Raw genomic sequence first — 22,960 nt, forward strand, 5'->3', positions numbered from 1 at the left:
CGCATGCGGCTTTTTCAGCCTTATACTGCAGCTCCACGTGGCCTGGAGGTTGGAAGGTAGCGTGGGCATGTCCCTCCAGCCCTCCAGAGCAGCGCTGGAAGGAAAGGTGAGTGGAGGGGCTGAACCAGAGGCGGCTCCATGCGGAGCCGCCTCTCCGGCTCAGTAGATCTTCGGATCCATGGAAAAAGGGTCCAAATGGCTCTTTGGGTGGTAAAGGTTGCTGACCCCTGAACCACAGTTTCAAGTTCACATGAAAAAGTATGCATAGTTACTTTTGTGTATAGATACTTAATTAACAGAGATACAGAAGCAGCATCCAGTAGAAAAGAGAGCTAGAGATACTTTGAGTTGCTTTATATAAAAGTTTACTAACTGAAAGGGTTACACGGAATAAAAACAAATAAATACTGTATCGCTCCATTACGTATTTACAGTACTAACTGTACACTTAAGACTACATCCTGCTCTCTAGTTGCTGTTCTCACATGTTGTCATCTGCCCAAAGAAAACAAGTTAAGTATAACTTCTGATGTATGTGCTCATTAACATGTAAGCAGTGGCTATCTGATTGACCAATAGCTAATCAACAGGTCAACTCCTTACAATATCATCTTGGCATCCTGTTTACAGATGTTAACCCTTTCATGACTGGTTGTGACAGACACTTGCAAATACCGACCAAGAAAGGCATCTGCGACCCTCTTTCCTTGCAAATATACTCTACGAAGCAAGATTACACACATCTTCTGCTTCTTTAGGCCCAAGATAAGAGTTTCACATTCATGCCTACAAGTGCTGAGAGATGGAAAAAAAGATCCCAAACCAAATTGGGGTACCTGGATGAAGCCTAGGGCTTTCCTGCAGGCATTTTACTTTTTTTTGCTGGGGAGGGTTAGCCAGTGCCAAAGCTGTTTACCTTGGATGTTGTCCATGCCTGTATGCACATATTTAAAGATTCATTATTTGTAAATCTGCTTTTTTTCTTTTAAAAGGAAAAGAAAATCAAAGTACATTTTATAGGTACATTGATACCCATGCGGGAAACCAGTGTGCCTATAATGTTCTGCCAAGCAGTGAGTAAAATTTTACGTCACGTCTGCACCCAATCAGAAACCTTAGGAAGTAAAAAAACATGGTTAAATTCTCTTTCATCACTTGATAGAATACTATAACACGTTGCAGATGGCTGCCTTCCCACGTGTCTTTACAGGTAGAGTGTGCTAAGTTATCACTTGGTAAAACTGTCGTTTGTGTTTACTCAGTGAAAATTAGTAATGTCATCCAGGACTAACCACAGGTAAAAATAAAATCTGTGTTTTTTTAAAAAAAGAAAAGGAAACTTTAATTGTATTTTTTTAATGTATTGACTTATACTGTGCTGTCCTGGGAGGAGTGTAGTGTATTAAGAAAACACCATGTTGAGTTGATCATTGAGTCTTGGGGACTAGTGAGATATTGTATTGTCAAAAGCTTTCACAGTTGGAATCGCTGGGGTGTTGTGGGGTCTCTGGTCTGTATGGCTGTGTTCCAGTAGCATTTTCTCCTGACGTTTCACCTGCATCTGTGGCTGGCATCTTCAGAGGATCATCTTCTGAAGGATATATAACCTTCCACTTATCCTTTGTCCCTTCCCTTTCACACAAGAGGGGGGTTATATACTTTTTCTGATCGAGAACGTAGAAGGGACAGTATAACAACATGTGAAATACAGATTCCACACAGTCCAGGTCACATGGGCATTTCCTATCTTTGTGTTTACAAGTATCTCACTCATTTCCAAAGAATAAAAAAGGGAGTTTTTCCAGCACTTTCTAACATTTTTCATTGAAAAAGAAAGTCCTTAGACTTTCATGGTATGCATTCTGATTGCCTGCATCTATGGCTGGCATCTTCAGAGGATCCTCTGAAGATGCCAGCCACAGATGCAGGCAAAACGTCAGGAGAAAATGCTACTGGAACATGGCCATACAACCCAGAAAACCCACAACACCCTAATGATTCCGGCTGTGAAAGTTTTCGACAATAAACTGTATTTAATATTTAACATATTTATTTGCCACCATCTGCCTCACGGCACTCAGCCTTCTGAATTCTGAATACCTATTTACCAGGGTAAGCAGAAATGGGCAAGATCTAAGTAAAGTTTCAAATAGCCATTTCCACTTATCCATGATAATGCCAGATGTGCCACCATGTTAGTCTGTAGCAAAACAATGAAACAGGGATCCAGCAGCAGCAGAGATACAAACTGAATTCATTTCAGCATAAACTTTCGTGAGTCTGAGTTCATATCCTCAGATGCATGAAACGTACTGGCTAGGCTGATTCATTTCCATCAGGTGTTGGTCTGATGGATATATACTTTGTACTTCTGATCTGAGAGCCAGTGTGGTGTAGTGACTAAGAGCAGGTGCGCTCTAATCTGGAGAACCGGGTTTGATTCCCCACTCTGCCACTTGAGCTGTGGTCACTTATCTGGTGAACCAGGTTAGCTTGTGCACTCCGACACATGCCAGCTGGGTGACCTTGGGCTAGTCACAGTTCTTCGGAGCTCTGTCAGCCCCACCCACCCTCCAGGGTGTTTGTTGAGGGGTGGGGGAAGGGAAGGAGATTGTAAACTCCTTTGAGTCTCCTTACAGAAGAGAAAGGGGGGGGGATATAAATCCAAATTCTTATTCTTCTTCATGCACGATTATGCTGGAATAAATTCCATCTCTCAGGTGTCTCCTGTTGCATTTCCCCTTTTGCTGCTAGCCAATGAGTTTAAAGATAGCAGACTGATGTCACAGTTCAGGTCCAGCATCTCAGTAACCAGTACCTCTTTGACCCAACCTGCCTTTAGGATATGGTATGAATGAAGGGAATTGCCAGGGGAGAGAAGCAAAAAACATCTCAGACTGTCACCATGGGAGAAGTACCCGGACAGCAAGAGGCCCTGGACCCACTCTTTAGCATTGTAACCAGGTAACACCACAAAATCCCATATGATGGCCAGGGATGCCCCCTTGGCCGGCTGTAAAAACTCCACTGTATAACTCCATTTTTTTGGTTTGATTTTCAGCATCAGGCATTTTTTAGCCTGACTTCTGTGCTAAGGGAGCAACCTTAACCTGTGAACTGGGCAAACTATGGTTTGTACAAACAACATTTTCCCACAACAAAGCAAAATTAGCCACAGTAGCTTCTAATTCTTGTATGTAGGCAGCATGTGGTTTGTCTGATCAGGTGGTAATGACAGTGGTCTACCTCATACAAAATAAAAAGGAAGTATGGAAATTCTCTGAGGGCATGATGGGTCAGAGAAATGCTTGAGCCCAGGTTTTGCCATTTAATGTCAAATATTTTATGTAAGAACTGAATTGAGCCAAGAGCTGTCCCATCAGACATGATGGGAGTCCAATTCTAAGCTACACAGAATATAAAGCTGTTTACTGAAACAGAAAATATATAAAATTACAGCCCTAAAATCTTTGTGGAATACGAGCAACTCCAGAGGAGACCATAATACAGTGTTTTACATTTAAATTATGTATAGTTTTTTTTATTTATGATGCTATTATATGTTCATTTTTTCATTAATTAACCTTTAATAAGCATAAGTTAAAATTACATAGATATATCCCACAGCCTCAAGCCTGGTTTCACAAAAATAAGGAGATCTGCATAGTTTAACCGTGAGATCCGAGAGCTCCAAATTCACATCAGAGTTAAAAGAAAATTACTAAGAATAAATATATCAATACAATAATCCACCCAAATGATATACTATTGTATTACAATATAAACAAAACGAATTAACAATTTGAAAGTAAAGTGAAACAGAGTAGGTATCCTAACAGGCATAATTAATAGCCAAAAAGATTTTATAGTTTTCGGCTTTAATATGTTATATATGTATATATGTTGTAAGCTGCCCTGAGTCTGGCAGGTGAGGAATGGAAATTGAATTTTATACACACACACACACATGTGCGTATATACACATACACACATATATGTAATATATATCCTTATACACACGCACATATACACATATGTAATATATATACATATATATATATATGTAACAATATATACATATGTAATATATAAAAATATGAATATACATAATGTATAACAGCATGTAATAAATACATAATAAATCACACCCAGGCTAAGCGCAAGTACATCAAAGCTATCTGAAGCCTTCCGGTCACGCCCCAATTCCCTTTCATTCATTCAATCATTCACAGCCGTCTCCGCCCAGGGCGCTCGTGAGCATTCATTCGCGAACTCCGTTTCATTTTTCCCGACAGTCTCCTTGCGCGCTTGCGCGGAGAGCTAGCAACCAAGAGTGCGCCTGCGCATTGCTGCTCCCCCTTCTCCCTTAGTAACAGCGGTGCCTTTTACTCCCTCAAACCTGCCGGCCTTTCATCCTCGGGCGGCTCCTTCTTCAGCCGCCGCGCCTGTCAACCGCCTCTCTTCGTACCTCCGTCGCCGCTATGCAGGGGGAGGATGCCCGTTACCTCAAAAGGTAACGCTCCCCTCGACAAAGGCAGATTCGGGGTGGGCCCAGGGGAGGAGAAGGCGAGGCGGGGCTTCTTTGTGGGGCGCCAAGGAGGAGGGGGGCAGTGGGGCTGCTGAGCCCCTGGAGGAAAGGGGGCGGGATTTGGGGGTTAGGGGCGGGGCTTGTCAAAGTGGGCACCTATCACCACATCTGGCCCGGGCCCTCCTTTTGTTATTATATACAGTTTTATGTCCTGTTTTGCAGTGATCTCTTAAGGTGCAGAGTTGTGACCATCCACACCTTTTTAGTTATTTCCTACAAGGCCCCCCTGTCAGCCTGTGTGAATCCAAGTGGGTTTCTTTTACTCATGTTTCTTGTTTTACACCCAGGATTTGTTGTTTTATCGAAGGCTGTTGTGTGTTTTCTGGGCTGCATGGTGTAGTGCAGTGGTGGCGAACCTATGGCACGGGTGTCAGAGGTGGCACTCAGAGCGCTCTCTGTGGGCACAGAGTTCGTCATGTGGGGGGGATTGCCACACACACACACACACACACACACACACACACACACACACACACACACACACACACATATTTAGGCTGGCCTGGGTCGCTGGGCTCGATTATTAGCATTATACCTAAGACCTAGTTTTGGGGAAGCAGTGTAGGTAACCCTGTCAGGCGCTGTTAAACTCCACTGATTTTCATGCAAAGAACTAAAGTGTCATCCTTTACCTGGGAGTAAGCTCGGTTGCTGGCAATGGGGCTTGCTTCTGAGTAAACCCTCCTAGGGTTGTGATTTACCCATTGGAAGCGTTGCACAGTTGCTTCAAAGCAAAATCACCGACTACCATCAAGCTTACTCCTGAGTAACACATGCATCGGAGCCAACTGCTTTTTCTAAACTAAAACCTAAGTATTCAGGTTAAATTGCCGTGTTGGCACTTTGCGATAAATAAGTGGGTTTTGGGTTGCAGTTTGGGCACTCGGTCTCGAAAAAGTTCGCCATCACTAGTGTAGTGGTTAAGAGCAAGTGGGCTCTGGAGAACTGGGTTTAATTCCCTGCTCCCCTACATGAGTTGCTGACTCTAATGTGGAGAGCTGGGTTTGATTCCCCACTCCTCCACTTGAGTGGCAGATGGGTTGGATTCCCTGATCCTCCATATGAGCTGTGGACTCTAATCTGGAGAACCAGGTTTGTTTCCTCACTCCTAGGCATGAAACCTGCTGGGTGACCTTGGGACAGTCACAGATCTTTGGAACTCTCTCAGCCCCACCTATCTTACAAGGTGTCTGTTGTGGCGAGATGAAGGGAAAGGAGTTTGTAAGCCACTTTGAGGTTCCTCATGGTTGAGAAAAGTGGGGTATAAATCCAAATTTTTCTAACATTTCACTCGCATCTGTGGCTGGCATACCTCCGTAGAGGGAAGCCATAGATGCGGGCAAAATCAAACGAGCATAAACTGTATTTGTTATGAAAAGCGCTGTGTAAAATAACAATTAAAAAAACAATGTGGTGGGATGAGAGCTTCGTCACCATTTCCTTGGCACCAGGACCGAGCACAATTTCTCCTTGCTGTGTTTTGATGAGGAATGGTTTTCAGTCGTCACAGGTTTATCATCCTTATTAAGCCACTGTTTATTAGCAAGAACGGGTGAGCAATGGTTTATTATTGCTGCATGTGAAGTACAGCGAATTATGAACTGGGATTGGAATTTGGAAAAACAAGGAGTCAGAATTCTTTATGTAGAAAGCAGAAAAACTGGAGTCTCCGTCACTAAATATAATGTAATAGTTACTGTTTAATATGCCTGTCATGAAGATGGGCTGAAGCCTCTTTTGTACTATAGTGTACTGAGATTGGGTTTCTGTGGAGAGTTTTCAGTTACAAGTCCCCATGGTGGCTATAAGTTAAATATAACTAGTTCAAGTCCCACAAGAGTGTAATTCTGTTGAGGATTACCTTATGAGAGAGACCCTGGGGTGAATGTTCATTGGATGCCTAGTCAGAAGATCAAATTGACTAACCAGCGTGATATAGTGGTTAAGAGTAGGTGCACTCTAATCTGGAGAACCGGGTTTGATTCCCCGCTCTGCCACTTGAGCTGTGGAGGCTTCTCTGGTGAACTAGATTAGCTTGTGCACTCCAACACACGCCAGCTGGGTGACCTTGGACAGTTTTTTGGAGCTCTCTCAGCCCCACCTACCTCACAAGGTGTTTGTTGTGAGGGGAGAAGGGAAAGGAGTTTGTAAGCTCCTTTGAGTCTCCTTACAGGAGAGAAAGGGAGGATATAAATTCAAAGTCGTCGTCCTCCTCCTCTTCTTCTCCTCTTCCACCTCCTCCTCCTCTTTTTTATTGAGTTCTTCAGCCAGTGTCATTTCCCTCCCTCAATTTAACCCAAAAATAGAGAGTGAAATAACTGATAGCAGAGCTCCATAACTGGAAGGTATGCTCCTTACCTCCCTTCCCGTGACTTCTTCAGTCTTTCATTCTTCCCAGAGCCCTGGGAAACAGCAACACACAGGAAATCTGTAACAATGGCAGATCTCCCCTGTGCACAAGAACAATGCTTCATTTGGCCTAGTCTTTTAAAAAATCTTATCGTTATCAGAATTTAACACAGCAATATGTCAACTAGGGTGTTCTGGGTTTTCCACAACACCCTAGTGCAGGGGTGTCCAACTGTGGCGCTTCAGATGTTCATGGACTACAATTCCCATCAGCTCCTGCTGACGTGGCCAATTAGCCATGCCAGCAGGGGCTGATGGGAATTGTAGTCCATGAACATCAAAAGCGCCGCAGTTGGACACCCCTTCCCTAGTGATTCTGGCCATGAAAGCCTTCGACAATGTCAGAGCACTGTTGTAACTGTCTGATCATCAAAATCTAACTAACTGACAGGTGTCACATGTCACAGCCTCATTCTGGGTTTGATTGGTGAAGAACTGTGATTGGCCAGTAACCAGATATAATGCTGCAGTGTACTGAGGTCTGAGAGACACTTGTCTTCGCACTGCCTGGTGGAGCACTTTGTCTATGTGAGCTATACTTGTGAACAAATAAAAGTAGGACCGCTTCAACACTTTGCGTTTCAAGAACTGAGAGGCCTGAAGCTTTTTAACTTACACATGAAAACCCTCCATTGATTGTTGGTTTTTGATATTGAGACACTCGAAGATAAAATGGTGAACATCTCTGCCTCTCAGGAGCTTGACCTGAGCCAGTAAATGTCCCTTGATGCTGCTGGATGGGCTGAAGGCTCCAGCCCTCTGCCCTACACACAAGCATTCAGCCTAGCCATCAGTTTGCATATGATGGGGGGGGGGGGGGGAGGAAGAGAAAAGGACTGTCGACTAAATCAATGTGTCAGACAGAACAATAAGAATAATTTTTTCTATTGAATTCAACACAATTCCTAATTAAACAAGGGGCTCTAGAATCCCAAGTTATTGATGTTCCACCTAGTTCTGAGGTTACATTTTCACTGTCCAGTGTTACTAGCCTGGAGAGAAAGGTATTTGATTGTTTCAAACACTGAAACATGGAGGAGTTTGTCAGTGCTGGTGTTGTCCCCTCCAAGTGTGAGACGAGGGGTGCTCCTATCTCTGGTTAAAAAAGCACCCACATCCAACTTGTTTCTAAAGCCTACTGTGCAATCCTAAGGAGAGGTACTCCACTCTGATCCTATTTGTTTTAGTGGGCTTAGACTTGAAGAAGACGAAGAATTTGGATTTATAACCCCTCCTTTCTTTCCTACAAGGAGACTCAAAGGGGCTTACAATCTCCTTTCCCTTCCCCAACCCCACAACAAACACCCTGTGAGATGGGTGGAGCTGAGAGAGCTCCGAAAAACTGTGACTAGCCCAAGGTCACCCAGCCGGCATATGTTGGAGTGCGCAAACTAATCTGGTTCACCAGATAAGCCTCCACAGCTCAAGTGGCAGAATGGGGATTCAAACCCAGTTCTCCAGATTAGAGTGCACCAGCTCTTAACCACTACGCCACTGCTGCTCAATATATGTTGGAGTGCACAGGCTAATCTAGTTCCCCAGATAAGCATCCGCAGCTCAAGTGGCAGAGCGGGGAATCAAACCCGGATCCCCAGATTAGAGTGCACCTGCTCTTAACCACTACACCACGTTGGCTCCTGTAACTGCATAGGATTGCACTGTTAATAATAGCTTCATGCTTGTTTTCTCTGACCCTTCACTGTGGATAGTCTTCTTGTGTTTAATTCAGTTCCACTTTTTTACTGTACAGGAAGGTGAAAGGAGGCAACATCGATGTCCATCCATCCGAAAAGGCGCTTGTTGTTCACTATGAGGTCGAAGCGACAATACTCGGGGAGATGGGAGACCCAATGCTGGGAGAGCGCAAGGAGTGTCAAAAAATGTAAGTGTGCTCATTACAAACTTTCCCCCCTCAGAAGTGACCTGGGTTTATTGCTGCATTTGACTGCATCTGACTTCAGTGTTTCCTGTGTCTTGTGAAGTATGTAGAAAAATTTGCTCTTCTTAATCAGTGCCAGTTTCCACCGAGACATATTCTTGTGCGTTGCAGTTTATTCAGGTTATTACAACAGCTTATTTATCATATTGTCGAAGACTTTCATGGCCGGATTCAACTGGTTGTGGTGGGTTTTCCGGGCTGTGCGGCCGTGGTCTGGTAGATCTTGTTCCTAATGTTTTGCCTGCATCTGTGGCTGGCATCTTCAGAGGTGTATCACAGAGAGAAGTCTAACAGAAGTTAGGCTTCCCTGCAGAAGTTCTGAATCAAGTGACCTGGGTATGAAACATTTCCTGTGTCTTGTTATGTACATGGACCTATTGCATTTTATGTGGAAGCATGCCCTGATTCACAAAAGTTGGTATATTGGTAAAGAAGAGTTGGTTTTTATACCCTTCTTTTCTGTACTGTAAGGTGTCTCAAAGTGACTTACAATCACCCTCCCCCACACGCAACAGACACTTTGTGAGGTAGGTGGGCCTGAGAGAGTTCTGAGAGAACTAGCTCAAGATCACCCAGTAGGCTTCATGTGGATGAGTGGGGAATCCAACCTGGGTCTCCAGATTAGAGTCCTCTGCTCATGTAGAGCAGCGGTAAATCAAATCCACTTCTCCAGATTAGAGTCCACCACTCTTAAGCCCGAGACCATTCTGCCACTCAAGTGTCAGACGAGTATCTGGAAGATCCCCGCTCATGGAAGCTTGCTGGGTGACTTTGGACCAGTCAGCCTCACCTACCCGAGGAGATGAGAATTTTGTACGCCACTTTGGGTCCCAGGAGGCAGAAGAAGTCAGCTTTATTTGGGATTGCATTTTAATTGATTTAGCTTTTATTATTGGCAGTCCTAATTGAAGTTTTTAATCTGTGATTTTTTATGTTTTATAACTGATGGTTTTGTTGTGTTTATAGTATCTTATTTATTTTGTAAGCTGTCTTGAGTTCTGCCAGGGAGAAAAGCAGCTGACAAATGTTTTAAGTAAATAAATAAAATAGAAATATTGGCGTATTTACACTCCTAATCCACTTTATTCTGATATCTTGGCCTAGGTCTCAAGTTCACAGTTATTAAAAAAAAACAGTGAGAGAAGCCATTTTAATGACGTAGGGTTATGGTACAATACTGCACTTGTAAGCTTTTAGTGCTGTATGATATTTTTGTCATGCCCTTATATAAAGCAGTGGTGCGACCGCACTTGGAGTACTGTGTCTAGTTCTGGTTGCCGCATCTCAAAAAGGATATTGAGGAGATAGAAAAAGTGCAGAGAAGGGCAACAAGGATGATTGAGGGACTGGAGCACCTTCCCTATGAGGAGAGGCTGCAGCGTTTGGGACTCTTTAGTTTGGAGAGGAGGTGGCTGAGGGGGGATATGATTGAAGCCTATAAAATTATGCATGGGGTAGAAAATGTTGACAGAGAGACATTTTTCTCTCTTTCTCACAATACTAGAACCAGGGGGCATTCATTGAAAATGCTGGGGGGGGGAAGAATTAGGACTAATAAAAGGAAACACTTCTTCACGCAACGTGTGATTGGTGTTTGGAATATGCTGCCACAGGAGGTGGTGATGGCCACTAACCTGGATAGCTTTAAAAGGGGCTTGGACAGATTGATGGAGCAGAAGTCGATCTATGGCTACCAATCTTGATCTTCCTTGATCTCAGATTGCAAATGCCTTAGCAGACCAGATGATCGGGAGCAACAGCCGCAGAAGGCCATTGCTTTCACATCCTGCATGTGAGCTCCCAAAGGCACCTGGTGGGCCACTGCGAGTAGCAGAGAGCTGGACTAGATGGACTCCGGTCTGATCCAGCTGGCTTGTTCTTATGTTCTTATGTTCTCTTGCGTTGTTAACTGCTTGGGGTCCTCATCGGAGAGAGAAGTGAAGCTCGAATGAAGTAAATAAAAGATAGAATAACTCCCTTCATGACTGTTCAAAATCAAGTACTGAATATAGGACAGCTTTGGATGAAATGCCTGGACTGTTATCTTGCAGCATTCGGTTGAAGAGCCTCAACGCCAACACAGACATTTCTTCTCTGGCTCGGAAAGTGGTGGAGGAATGCAAGCTTATTCACCCTTCCAAACTAGCCGAAGTGGAACAGTTGCTCTACTACTTACAGACCCGCCGAGACACCTCCTCAGGAAAAGGTGAGCAGCGCAAGGCTGGACGTTTGCAAAAGGAATTTTGAGGGGAGGGGGCGTGTATGTTGTGTATTACATATGGAAGATCCAGCCTGGAGACACTGATGCTGACCCTGAATTGCATTTGTGTTTTGTTAACCAAGCCACATCAAGAGTGCCGAGAAAGTGCTTGGCCGACGTGCCTGTTGATATCTCACCCTAAGTATCAATATTCGTTGATTCGCTCAACTTGACATTTCGATCCTCAGGGGAGTCCCATTAACTTACGATACCCTTGCTTGTCTTTGTGGGTAGAACTCTTTCTCCCAATACTAGAACCAGGGGGCATTCATTGAAAATGCTGGGGGGAAAGAATTAGGACTAATCAAAGGAAACGCTTCTTCACGCCACGTGTGACTGGTGTTTGGAATATGCTGCCACAGGAGGTGGTGGTGGCCACTAACCTGGATAGCTTTAAAAAAGGGCTTGGACAGATTGATGGAGGAGAAGTCGATCTATGGCTACCAATCTTGATCCTCCTTGATCTCAGATTGCCAATGCCTTAGCAGACCAGGTGCTCGGGAGCAGCAGCAGCAGCAGAAGGCCATTGCTTTCACATCCTGCAGGTGAGCTCCCAAAGGCACCTGGTGGGCCACTGCGAGTAGCAGAGTGCTGGACTAGATGGACTCTGGTCTGATCCAGCCGGCTAGTTCTTATGTTCTTAACTGCTGACTCCACTTGAGTCACATTCCTTTCTCTTTGCTCCTTTTTTTCTCAAAGCACAAGTGCAAAATTAAAGTGAGAGACTGTTCTGCACTAACGGATGACTTCACTGTGTATTTTTTCCCATAGAAAAAAAAGAGAAATCCAATAAACCAAAGGATCCGCCTCCTTTTGAAGGGACAGAGGTAGGTATTGGCCAGTTACAGAGGAGTATGAATGCTGACATTACTGCCAAGCCTGTACAGTAACATTTATGTTGTGAATTCACAGGTTACTTATCTGATAGTCTGTTCAGATATAGCTGCCATTGCTAGAACTGTTTAATGAGAGACAGCTGGGGCAGTCTAGTAGTTAGAAGCCAGGATGTTGCAATGGGATCAGCAATCTGAGCTTGTGAGCACTTTTGGATTTTGAGAACAGGTGGTGGGTGCTACTATAAAATGGAACCATAAAATAGCTGTTTTTAGGGCTAGGGCCAATGACAAAATATTGGGAAGTACTAGACCAGTGGTGGCGAACCTTTGGCATTCCAGATGTTATGGACTACAATTCCCATCAGCCCCTGCCAGCATGTCCAATTGTAGTCCATGGGAATTGTAGTCCATAACATCTGGAGTGCCAAAGGTTCGCCACCACTGTTCTAGACAAAGTATTCATCTGTGATGAAGGTATCTGTTGTCGAATGGCTGCTGCCTGCAGACTTCCTGGACTCTTCTCAATCAACTTCCCCTGTAGTGAAAGAAAGCCAGAATTTGGTCTTTGCTTTGGGGAAGAAAGAAATGGGCCCCAAGAATCAAAATGGTGAGCACCCTGGTGCCCCGTACATACCATATTAGGGACCACTGAGTTAGTGCTGGACTGAGATGGGGGATATCTGCATTCAGATCCTCACTGGGCCATGGAACTCGCTTGTGCCAGTCACTTTCTTTCGGTCTCTTGCTTGTTTTGATGGTGTGATCTAATGTGGAACTTAAATTTCATTAAGTTGTTCCATCTTGTTTGCTAGATCGTACCTCTCACTCAAATTGGTAAGGCTGCAGACTATTCCCTGGGCTTTTAAAAAACACCCTATTCTGTAGCTCTCCGAAACAATAATGGAGGAGGAGCCTGTATCTTTTCCATCACTGGTCATAGGCGTGGTCTAATCAGAGCATTAACCTCTGGTATGTGCCAAGGTTTGATTTTGTGGTGTCCTTCAAACCTATTTACAATAATTCGTAATACGTATCATCCCATGAAAGAACCTCTGAATGTTTCAGGACAACCTGTGAACAATTCTCAGCATCTTCCTTTTTCGGTGCTGGATATTTTCAGATTGATGAAGTAGCCAATATCAACGACATGGATGAATACATTGAGCTGCTGTATGAAGATATTCCTGATAAGGTGCGTGGCTCTGCACTCATTCTGCAACTGGCCAGGAATCCAGATAATCTAGAAGAACTCCTGCTTAATGGTAAGGTTAAGTTTGGTTTCTCGTATGTCTTCTCAGGCTGCCGATTTCCTGGCTGGCCTGAATGAGTGTCATCATTTGTGTGTGTATCTGTTGCGTTCTGACATCACTAATTTATTTGCCTGTTTTATTTAGGACAGGGGTCTGCAACCTGCGGCTCTCCAGATGTTCATGGACTACAATTCCCATCAGCGCTGGCACTTGGCCATGCTGGCAGGGGCTGATGGGAATTGTAGTCCACGAACATCTGGAGAGCCGCAGGTTGCAGACCCCTGATTTAGGAGATTCCTGTTCTTGCTTTCTGCTGAAGCAGCACTCAACATAGCTTTCAAATAAAGCTTCAATAAACCCATACAAATAATGACAGCGCAACCCTCCCCAAACAGGTGTAATCAATCATAAAAACATTAATATACCAGCAGTTGTAGACGATTAAAACTTGTTAACAGTAAAATCAGCAATAGGAAAATAAGCTGGCACCTATTAGGGGATGGAATCAGTTAACGCCAGATGCCGTCCAGTACAAAACCGTTACTATGGATCTCTGGAATGCCAAAAGCAAGGGGCTAAGACAAATCTCTTTGGGCAGTCAATTTAACCTGCAGATGATGCAGTCCTAAACAACATGCCACCCCTTCTCACCTTTTTGGGTTCATAAAGCAGAGCATTGGCAGGCAATCTCAGTTTTTGATTTCTGCTGATGTCCAAGCATCAGGTGTGCTTCTTTCGCTTTAGACATAAAGAAATCACCTGGATTCACTGCAGTCTGCGACCAAGGTTGATCTCCATCTTGTTTTCTTTAGAAATTGCGCTGGGTGCTTTGGCCAGAGTGCTGAGAGAGGACTGGAAACAAAGCGTGGAGCTTGCTACTAACATAATTTATATTTTTTTCTGCTTCTCTAGGTAAGTCTCCTAATTCACAACCCATGTGCATGTGCCTTGAAAAGTAGCATTATAAAAAGCGAGGCATCGTAATACGGAGTGGATTGTTTCCCTGGTTACAAAAGAATTGACTTTGTATGTTAGTAGAGGTTTTTGTTTGAAGCTAGTCACTCTAGCTTTGGGTTTTTACATAGTTAATTTCCCTCCCTGCATGAAGAGACGTGGATGTTAGACACTTTTAATATTCCAAATTTTTATCCAGTAGTACTGAAAGCTTCTCCAAGCATAAAAGGAGGGGGATCCCTAGGTGGTTTGGACTTATTTGTTTCTACTAATTTAAAGTTGCATATGAAGAGATTACCTTGTTTTTGCATTTGGGCTGTCGTATTGCTTTATAGCAATTTGCTTCATCTAGTACACATTAATGTACAGTGGAACCTTGGTTTTCGTTGGTAATCTGTCTGGGAAACCTCGGCAAAAACTGAAACCAACGAAACCACTGGCAACCAATGGAGATGCATGGGTCGCTGGTTTTTGTCACAAAATTAGCGCGCCAACAAAAAACAACAAAAACCAAAGCAAGCGACGAAAACAGAGTCAAATTTTTCATGGAAAGAATCGACGAAAACCGACGACAATGAGAACCGAGGTTCCACTGTATATGCACCCCCTTATCGATCCAATACCCAGGTAGAACTGTTCTGGAAGGACCTAAATGAACTGATTTCCCAAATATCCGAATTCTATCCAGCAGCCTATTGGGTTATTGGTGGTGACTTTAAATGCAAGACTGGGCCAGAATGATGAGACGCTGCTAGACAAATATGGGCTTAGTCACAACGATACTGACATAAGTCACACTGCCTTGCAGAGATGCTTGTTAGATCTCACAGCTAACTATGCAGGTTTATGTTTATACCCTCCCTCCGTGTAGCTTTTCTCAGTTTCATGGACTCATCACACACTACAAAATTGGAGCTCTCTGCATGAACATCATTGACCACGAGCTGAAGCGACACGAGCTTTGGCAGGAAGAACTCACCAAGAAGAAAAAAGCTGATATCCTTTCATTTTGCGACTTGTGGGCTTTCACTTGTTTTATGATTTATAATATATGAGGAAGCTTATTTTCCTTTCTTCGGACAAAGCAGATGAATAATCCTGCCATAAGCATGGTTGTGGGAGGGAGTTGATGGATACTATCTTCTGGTACCTTCAGTCCTGATCAAAGGATATTTTATCAGTTTGTGGCTTCTGCTTCTTCCCTCCCTGACACTGGGATTTTCCTTAACTGTTGCCCTTTACTCGATGAAGATCCTGATAACCAAACCGTGAAAAAAGAATATGAAAAAACCTTCAAAAAGTATCAAGGGTTGGTTGTCAAGCAAGAGCAGCTCCTTCGAGGTATGGAATCCTGATTGCACTAAGGCAGGAATGTCCAACTCTGGCGCTTCAGATGTTCATGGGCTACAATTCCTATCAGCCAACTGGCCATGCCAGCAGGGGCTGATGGGAATTGTAGTCCATGAACATCTGAAGCGCCAGAGTTGGACACTTCTGCGCTCAGGTGAAGATTTATGGAGTTGGTCTCTTCTCAGATTCATTTGAAAGTGACTGCTGATGGAAAATGCAGGAAGATTGTCCATGTTTTGCCTCCATGGCTACGTTCAGGCATCATGATAAAAACCATTGTTTATAAACTGTGATTTGCTTAAGCTCTGGTTTAGTGTAATGTCTGAGTGCAGACTTCCTGAGTGACCTGTGACTAGGGATAGTGACAACTTTGCCAGAGAGAGAGAGATTGACATTCAGTTTTGCCTTGTACAGAATGGCTGTTTTTGGTGGAGCTAATCCTTTTTTTAAATCACCTCAGGAGTTTTTCCTTACAGTGAGTCCTGGGAGTGATTTTGCATCTGTGCAGAATTCAGCCTAGCAGCTGGTTAGTTTCTGGTCACCTGTGCTCGATTACTGTGTCCTCCTTCTGTTAAATTCAGCTAAGTTAGGTTGCATATTCTGCTTTTGCATGTATTCAGTTGCCAGCCTTCTTTCTCTTTTCTGTTTTTGCTTGTTACAACCAAGAGAACCCTCTGTCTCCCTCACACATGCACTTTCTCTTTTTCCCTCCCTCTCTTTTGGCCGTTGATGTATCTTGAACGTTGTGCAGCTCCCTGGCAAAGAAAGCTATGGGTACATTCATTTCAGTTTTCTAGGCATGGATCTGTGTTTCTCCAAATTAGTACACTAGTTGGGAGCATGGTCAGCTTGCTTGTGATCCCTCTTCTTTGACACTGCAGCTTTGCTTGTGCTTTGTCACCTACCTCTTTTTGTCCAGTGAACAGGAAACCATAGCAAACACTTGTTCTGCTAATTGACATAAAAATGGCTTCTTAAGGGAGAAGAGGCCAACCTGCTATGCTTGGGTTCTCCTTTCCCTGACCCCTGACAGCAGGAAACAAGTTGCTCTTTCCATCTCCAGGAATGAGAAGAGACTCACCCTTTCAGACTGGAGTGTCCTTCTCATCCTTGTGAAGGAACTTTCATGGTAAGGTCAGTGTTCTGTTCTCACCTGAGGATGGACCTGAAGAGGGTAGGGTTTGGAGAGAGAGAAGGAAACTCAGTGGGGTATTATGCCATAGTGTCCCTCTTCCGAAGTGGCCATTTGCTCTGGGTCAGTGGTGGTGAACCTATGGCACTCCAGATGTTCATGGACTACAATTCCCATCAGCCCCAATTGCCCATGCTGGCAGGGGCTGATGGGAATTGTAGTCCATGAACATCTGGAGTGCCATAGTTTCGCCACCATGGCTCTAGGTGAGTTTTAATAGCAGGAGGACTCTGGATGCCACCTGGACGTTGGCAGCCCTAGATGGAGCTCTGCCTAGGATGGTATTGGTCGTTACCAGTCAACAGTTTCTAGTGCAAGGAAATGATTGCAGATGATCTGTTATGAAATCTTCAGAAAAAGGAGGCTTCTTAACATCTATGGGGAACCTCTGAAACCAAGTCGCAAATGTGGTGCCGCAATGATAGCAGTAGGAGAGAGTTCTAAAGCGTTGATAGACATCATAGGGCCTAAGAAATCTGTTTACCCTACTCCAGTTTATTCCAGTGAGGTTTGTACAGGAGGTGTCTGCACCGCTCAGGATTTTTGGAAACATTATGTATAGCTTGCAAGCAGTTTACGTTTTTAATCTGACGGTGCTGTGATATTTTTTTCTCCCCCTAAAAAAATGTGCCAGTTGCCCTTTATTTGCTGTTGAATCTTGCTGAAGACACACGCACTGAGCTGAAGATGCGGAACAAGAATATTGTGCACATGCTGGTGAAAGCTCTGGATCGAGAGAACTTTGAGCTGCTGATTCTGGTGGTGTCATTTCTGAAGAAGCTCAGCATCTTCATGGAGAATAAAAATGACATGGTAAATGTTCTGATGCTCTGCTTGAAGCGCTCTTGTTAATTAGAATCATAGAGTTGGAAGAGACCCCCAAGGGCCATCAAGCCCAACCCTCAGCAATGCAGGAACACATAATCAAAGCACTGCTGACAGATGGCCAACCAGCCTCTGTTTAAGAACCTCCAAAGAAGGAGACTCCACCACACTCCAAGGTAGTGTCAAACAGCCCTTACTGTCAGGAAGTTTTTCCTGATGTTTAGGTGGAATCTCTTTTCCTTCACCTTGAAGGAAAAATTGTTTGGTAAGAGATGTCAACAAGTGGAATTTGAATTTCCTCCTTTCATTTGTGACTAAGGCTTTTTCCACATAAGTTGTTTACAACATATCTTGACTTCAAATGCTATGTTTTTTCCCCTTTTAATTCCACACTGTCCTCCCTCCATTTGGTTCTTGAAACGGCTACACTTCATTTTTTCAGTTGTTTTCCTGAGCACTTTTATTGCAATTTTTTTCAGTCCGTTTTTGAGCCAGCTTCTCTTTTGCATGGGGTCATGTTAAAATGCACTTTATTTCTCCATGCCCCTGTGTAGTCGCCCAACCTCCCCTTGAACCATTTTCTCCTCCCACTTTGTCCTTTGTTTTTAAAAGGAATTTTAAAAAAGCTTCTTCATATTGTATTAGTGATGTAACGTTAGGACACAGACACAAGCCAGGATGATTGAATTGACTTTGTCAGGTTCGCATAGAGCTTGTTACCTTAATGTTCTGGCAGAGATACAAACTAGCATGGTCAATTGGCTCAGTTTTGTCAATTTCACATAGAACTTGCCATCTTAACTTGAGGCAGAGATACAAGCTAGCATGTCCAATTGAATCAGCGTTGTCAATTTCACATGGCACTTATTCACATAACATTAGGGCAGAGTGCGATTTTGAAGCTGGGAGCAATACAGCGCACTGGAGTGCATTGTTAATCAGCTGATTGACGTATAGTCTGTGTTACACTGAGCAGAGGGATCAATGAGATCAAGATTCATGAGACATCAAAGAAGAGGAGTGCTGAGAAGCTGTGTGTTATTATCAGATCACCCTTTTTGTCTGCGCAGGAAATGTGCTCCATGGTGTTGATACAGGATTGCTCAAACATCTTTGGAATTTAGGTTTTAAAATGACATTAGTTAAAATGAAGCATCATAGCAGTTAACAGGATATGCAGTTCAGTATCACCTTTCATATGTCTTCTAAAATAGAGGGCAACACTTTTCCTGGCTAGAACTGATGTAATGTTGTAGAATGAGAGATGGTTTTCTTTTCATCTGTGGTGCTTACCCTGATGTTGCTGTCTTCATGGTTACTATCCACTGAATTAAGCTCTGATTTTTTAAAAAAAGTAGGTTCTCTTGCCATGTCCGAAGACAATCAGTGTTGTTGTGAAAATAGTTACTTTCAAAATATGGGTTTAGTAATTCTAATTTTTCATGCTGCGGATGTAGGTTGAACTAGATATTATTGAAAGACTGGTGAAAATGGTGCCATGTGAACATGAAGACCTGCTGAATATTACACTTCGACTTCTGCTGAATCTGTCTTTTGACACAGGCTTGAGGAACAAAATGGTCCAAGTTGGCCTTCTTCCCAAACTCACTGCATTGTTGGGTAGGTTTCGTACTCCTCTCACTAATAACATCCACTTAATGATACAAACGTCGGTTGCTGCTGCCTTTTAATTCCTTCTCTGAGGCCCCTTCCGCACACGCAAAATAATGCGTTTTCAAACCACTTTCACAACTGTTTGCAAGTGAATTTTGCTATTCCGCACAGCTTCAAAGAGCACTGAAAGCAGTTTGAAAGTGCATTATTTTGCATGTGCGGAATGAGCCTGACATTAGTTTTAATTAAAACTGACTTGAAATCTTGTAGCAAAATGAATCGGAGCTGTATTTAGAAGTGGCAGAATACAGGTAGTACTTAAGGTAGTTTGTGCATTCATCCATTTGAATTTTGGTGGTATCTTCAATATATGTTGGCTAAAATTATAGGGAACAAATGTTTTTCATGGCCACCTGTATATGTAGCAGGGGATATCTCAAGCACCAGTGTGGTATAGCGGGCAGAGTATTTTGCTGTGGTACTAAGCTTACATGAATAAATTGGGTCAATCAGCATCCCTTAATCTAGCCCAACATTGCAGGATTGTTTTTAGCATAAAAGGGGGGTGGGGCATGGACACTGCTTAAAGCCTCTTAGAATACGTGCAGGATAAAGATATGATAGATAAATGATGAATATGAACAAAATATGAGTTTTACAATGTAAAGACAAATGCGGATCTATCCTTCAGCTGCATTCAGACATCAAAGCAAGGTATTATTAAACTGAGTTTTGTTGTAATAGGCATGAACATCGTTTGTTTATTGTGCCTCTAGACTTCCCTTGTTTCTCTCCCCTCCCTCTTCCCCTTTTATTCAGAGTACACTTGTGACAATTGTATTCAGAGTACAATTGATACTTGTGACTGAAAAGGCCTGAAAACACAGGCTCCTGGATGAACTGGAATTTAACCTGGGATTCTAAAGGCTGGTTCAATCCCAACTGAGAATCTTTGTTTGTAAAAACCATCTGCGAGTAGTTGAAAGTGCTAGATGGGTTGGTGGTCCATTCTCCTTCCTGCCCTACAGTATCGTGATCCTTGACTGGTCTTCTCAATAAGATTACGTGATCAGAGCATTCAGTGAGCTATTAGCTTCTTCATCATGGTGTGGTTTACTGCCCTTTGAATTGTAAAATGTTTGGACTGCTGTTGCAAGCGAGTAAGGGTATCAGGCTTCTAGTTTATTGCTGTATCTCATGTATTTATGTTACTGTACAGACATGAGCATGTATCCTGTGTTTTTGGAATAAAGGAGAAGATGAATTTTAGTTTAAAAGATAGCCTATTGAGTAGAACAGTCTTACTGTTATTCAGGTGGTAAATTGTTTACCTGCTTCACCCTGTAGTCACTTGTGGACAGTAGGTTCAAGTGGCCATTGCAGGACTACCGTGTTTTCCCAAAAATAAGACAGTGTCTTGTATTAATTTTTGCTCCCAAAGATGCACTATGTCTTATTTTCAGGGGATGTCTTATTTTTCCGCTCTACAGCTGCATCCTCTGGTGTTCTGTTCGATGGACATGCTTCCAAACAAAAACTTTGCTACGTCTTACTTTCAGGGGATGCTTTATATTTAGCACTTCAGCAAAGCCTCTACTACATCTTATTTTCAGGGGATGACTTATTTTAGGGGAAACAGGGTAAGCCGGTTCTGTCTGCTCCTGGCTGCCAGCTGGGAGCCACCGGGGACTTTCTGTGTAAGTCAAATGGCCAGTCTGCCTTATCACCTTTCAGCCCATGGTTAATTTAGTGGTAGTTGGTTGGTTGACCATGAATGTAAAAACACTGCTGGATCAGACTGAGACTGTAAGAACCACACAGCTGTATCACCTCAAAGGACCATCAAGGTTATTCTCCTGTTTCCCAAAGAAACCACCTGTTGGTCTCTAGGAGGCTTACACAGACTGAAGGCAACCCTTCCCTGCTGAGCCTCACAGATGACATTCAGTGGCATCGGTACTAAGTGTGAAAGTTCTGTCTAGGCCACCTGGAGAAGACAATACTAGAAGGTTGAGACCTATGTTGCGAGTAAAGTTTAGAGTGGAATCTCAGCCAAAGTTGGGTCCCTGCTGTGTCATGGCCATCTGTGCGTTTCCCTCCTGCCATGCAGTTTAATGTTATCTGTCGTCACCTTTTGGCTTCTTCCTCTTTGGCATAATAATGCACTTTCAATCCACTTTCACAACTTGTTCACAAGAGGATTTTGCTGTTCCACACAGTAAAATCCAGCTGCAAAGTGCATTGAAAGTGCATTATTCAAAGTGGATTGAAAGTGCATTATTCTGCAGTATTCAAAGTAGATTGAAAGCGCATTATTCTGCATTATTCAAAGTGGATTGAAAGTTCATTATTCAAAGTGGATTGAAAGTGCATTATTCTGCATTATTCAAAGTGGATTGAAAGTGCATTATTCTGCATGAGTGGAAGGGGCCTTTGGACAAAAGAGTTGCATTCTTACCCCAGTGGCGAGGGAAACCTCAGAACTGTAGTTTCCCTTCCGACCTGAGGAACTTAAATACTTTCTTGAGCTGCGGAAGGTTTAGAATCAGGCTTAGGTGGCAGGGAGCTTGAGGTTTTGTGGTTACATCTGCCTTCATGTGAGAGAGCCTGTTAGAACCGAAAGCACGGTCAGAGGCAATAAGATAACTTTTTTCTCCTCCTGGCCTTTCTTGGCAAGGAATGAGCTCTTCTGAGGGTTGTTCAGCTCCAGAATCACAAGATGGTAAGATGGAGAATATAATGGTGGAGCCATTCCAAGGAGTCAACAGTCAGAAGCAAGTGAATGATATAATCCCTCCTTTTTCTAGCAGTTCTTTTAATGTATCCCAAGAAGCACTGGAGGCTGGACGATTGTTCTCCTCCTACCTTTGAAAGGCATCTGTTGGATGTGGACTTGCCTTGGCTGTTGTGGGTTTTCTGGGCTGTTGTGGCCGTGGTCTAGTAGTTTTTGCTCCTGACACTGTGCCCGTATCCATGACTGGCATCTTCAGATGTATGTCATGGCAAGACTTGCCACAACGTACCTCTGAAGATGCCAGCCATAGATGTGTGCAAAATGTTAGGAGCAAAAACTATCACACCATGGCCACACAGCCTGGAAAACCCACACCGGCCAGTTGATTTCGGCCATAAAACCCTTCGACAATACGTTGGACTTGCCTTCTTTTGCACCTCTGCTCCATTTCTTTCCCCTCCACCCAAGCATTGATGAACAGTGAGGTCACTTAAGATTCCTAGAAGTTCTGGAGTCAATCAGGCGCTGCTGTTTGATTGTCAAAGAGCCGGGAGCCTTTATGAAATCCAGGCAATCCTTTTCTTGTAAAGTTCACACTCCCCAAACTGCGATCTCCTTTGAAAAAAAATGTGTTTGTTTCAAAGCACCAAGCAACTGATTATATACTTCTTAGATCTTTTTCACTGCCATGCCAACCTTTTTCTAGAACGAAATGGGTTTGAGAGGAAATAAAGCACTGTAAATGCTTTACAATGAATGAGTTCTAGTGTTGCGCTGTCATTTTTCATCTTTTTTTTTTAAAGGTTGGTTACTGGTTGGCTTTGCATATTGGGAACTCTCCCCTGAGCCTCAGTCTCACATATCCTGGATAAGGGACCCCCACCTGAATGCCACAGGAACCTGCACCCCCAGACTTCGAGAAATATGGTTCTAGGAAGTTGTCAAAGGGTCACTTGTTTTTTGATCCTGCGAATTAATCACAGTGGCAACTACCGATCCCGGTCGTCAG

General features: G+C 43.4%; 1 protein-coding gene across 2 annotated transcripts in view; it reads left to right on the forward strand.

Annotated features, from left to right (window-relative positions):
• The first annotated feature begins 2,842 nt into the window (after window positions 1-2,842).
• The window catches only part of KIFAP3 (kinesin associated protein 3), a 79,347-nt gene continuing 59,229 nt past the window's right edge, over window positions 2,843-22,960 (forward strand). Inside the window, exons 1-10 of one of the 2 annotated variants that reach the window (XM_048497544.1) lie at window positions 2,843-2,964; window positions 8,748-8,879; window positions 10,988-11,142; window positions 11,968-12,023; window positions 13,153-13,294; window positions 14,095-14,194; window positions 15,108-15,232; window positions 15,479-15,577; window positions 17,413-17,591; window positions 19,061-19,223. In XM_048497544.1, coding sequence (XP_048353501.1) covers window positions 2,855-2,964; window positions 8,748-8,879; window positions 10,988-11,142; window positions 11,968-12,023; window positions 13,153-13,294; window positions 14,095-14,194; window positions 15,108-15,232; window positions 15,479-15,577; window positions 17,413-17,591; window positions 19,061-19,223 — 1,261 coding nt within the window. In that variant the 5' untranslated portion in view covers window positions 2,843-2,854. Of the gene's footprint in view, window positions 2,965-4,328; window positions 4,514-8,747; window positions 8,880-10,987; window positions 11,143-11,967; window positions 12,024-13,152; window positions 13,295-14,094; window positions 14,195-15,107; window positions 15,233-15,478; window positions 15,578-17,412; window positions 17,592-19,060; window positions 19,224-22,960 lie in introns of those variants that run through there. The other variant, XM_048497545.1, reaches the window with a different exon arrangement.

This window comes from Sphaerodactylus townsendi, linkage group LG05 (assembly GCF_021028975.2).
Source record: "Sphaerodactylus townsendi isolate TG3544 linkage group LG05, MPM_Stown_v2.3, whole genome shotgun sequence".
In the NCBI taxonomy this organism is placed as follows: Eukaryota; Metazoa; Chordata; class Lepidosauria; order Squamata; family Sphaerodactylidae; genus Sphaerodactylus; species Sphaerodactylus townsendi.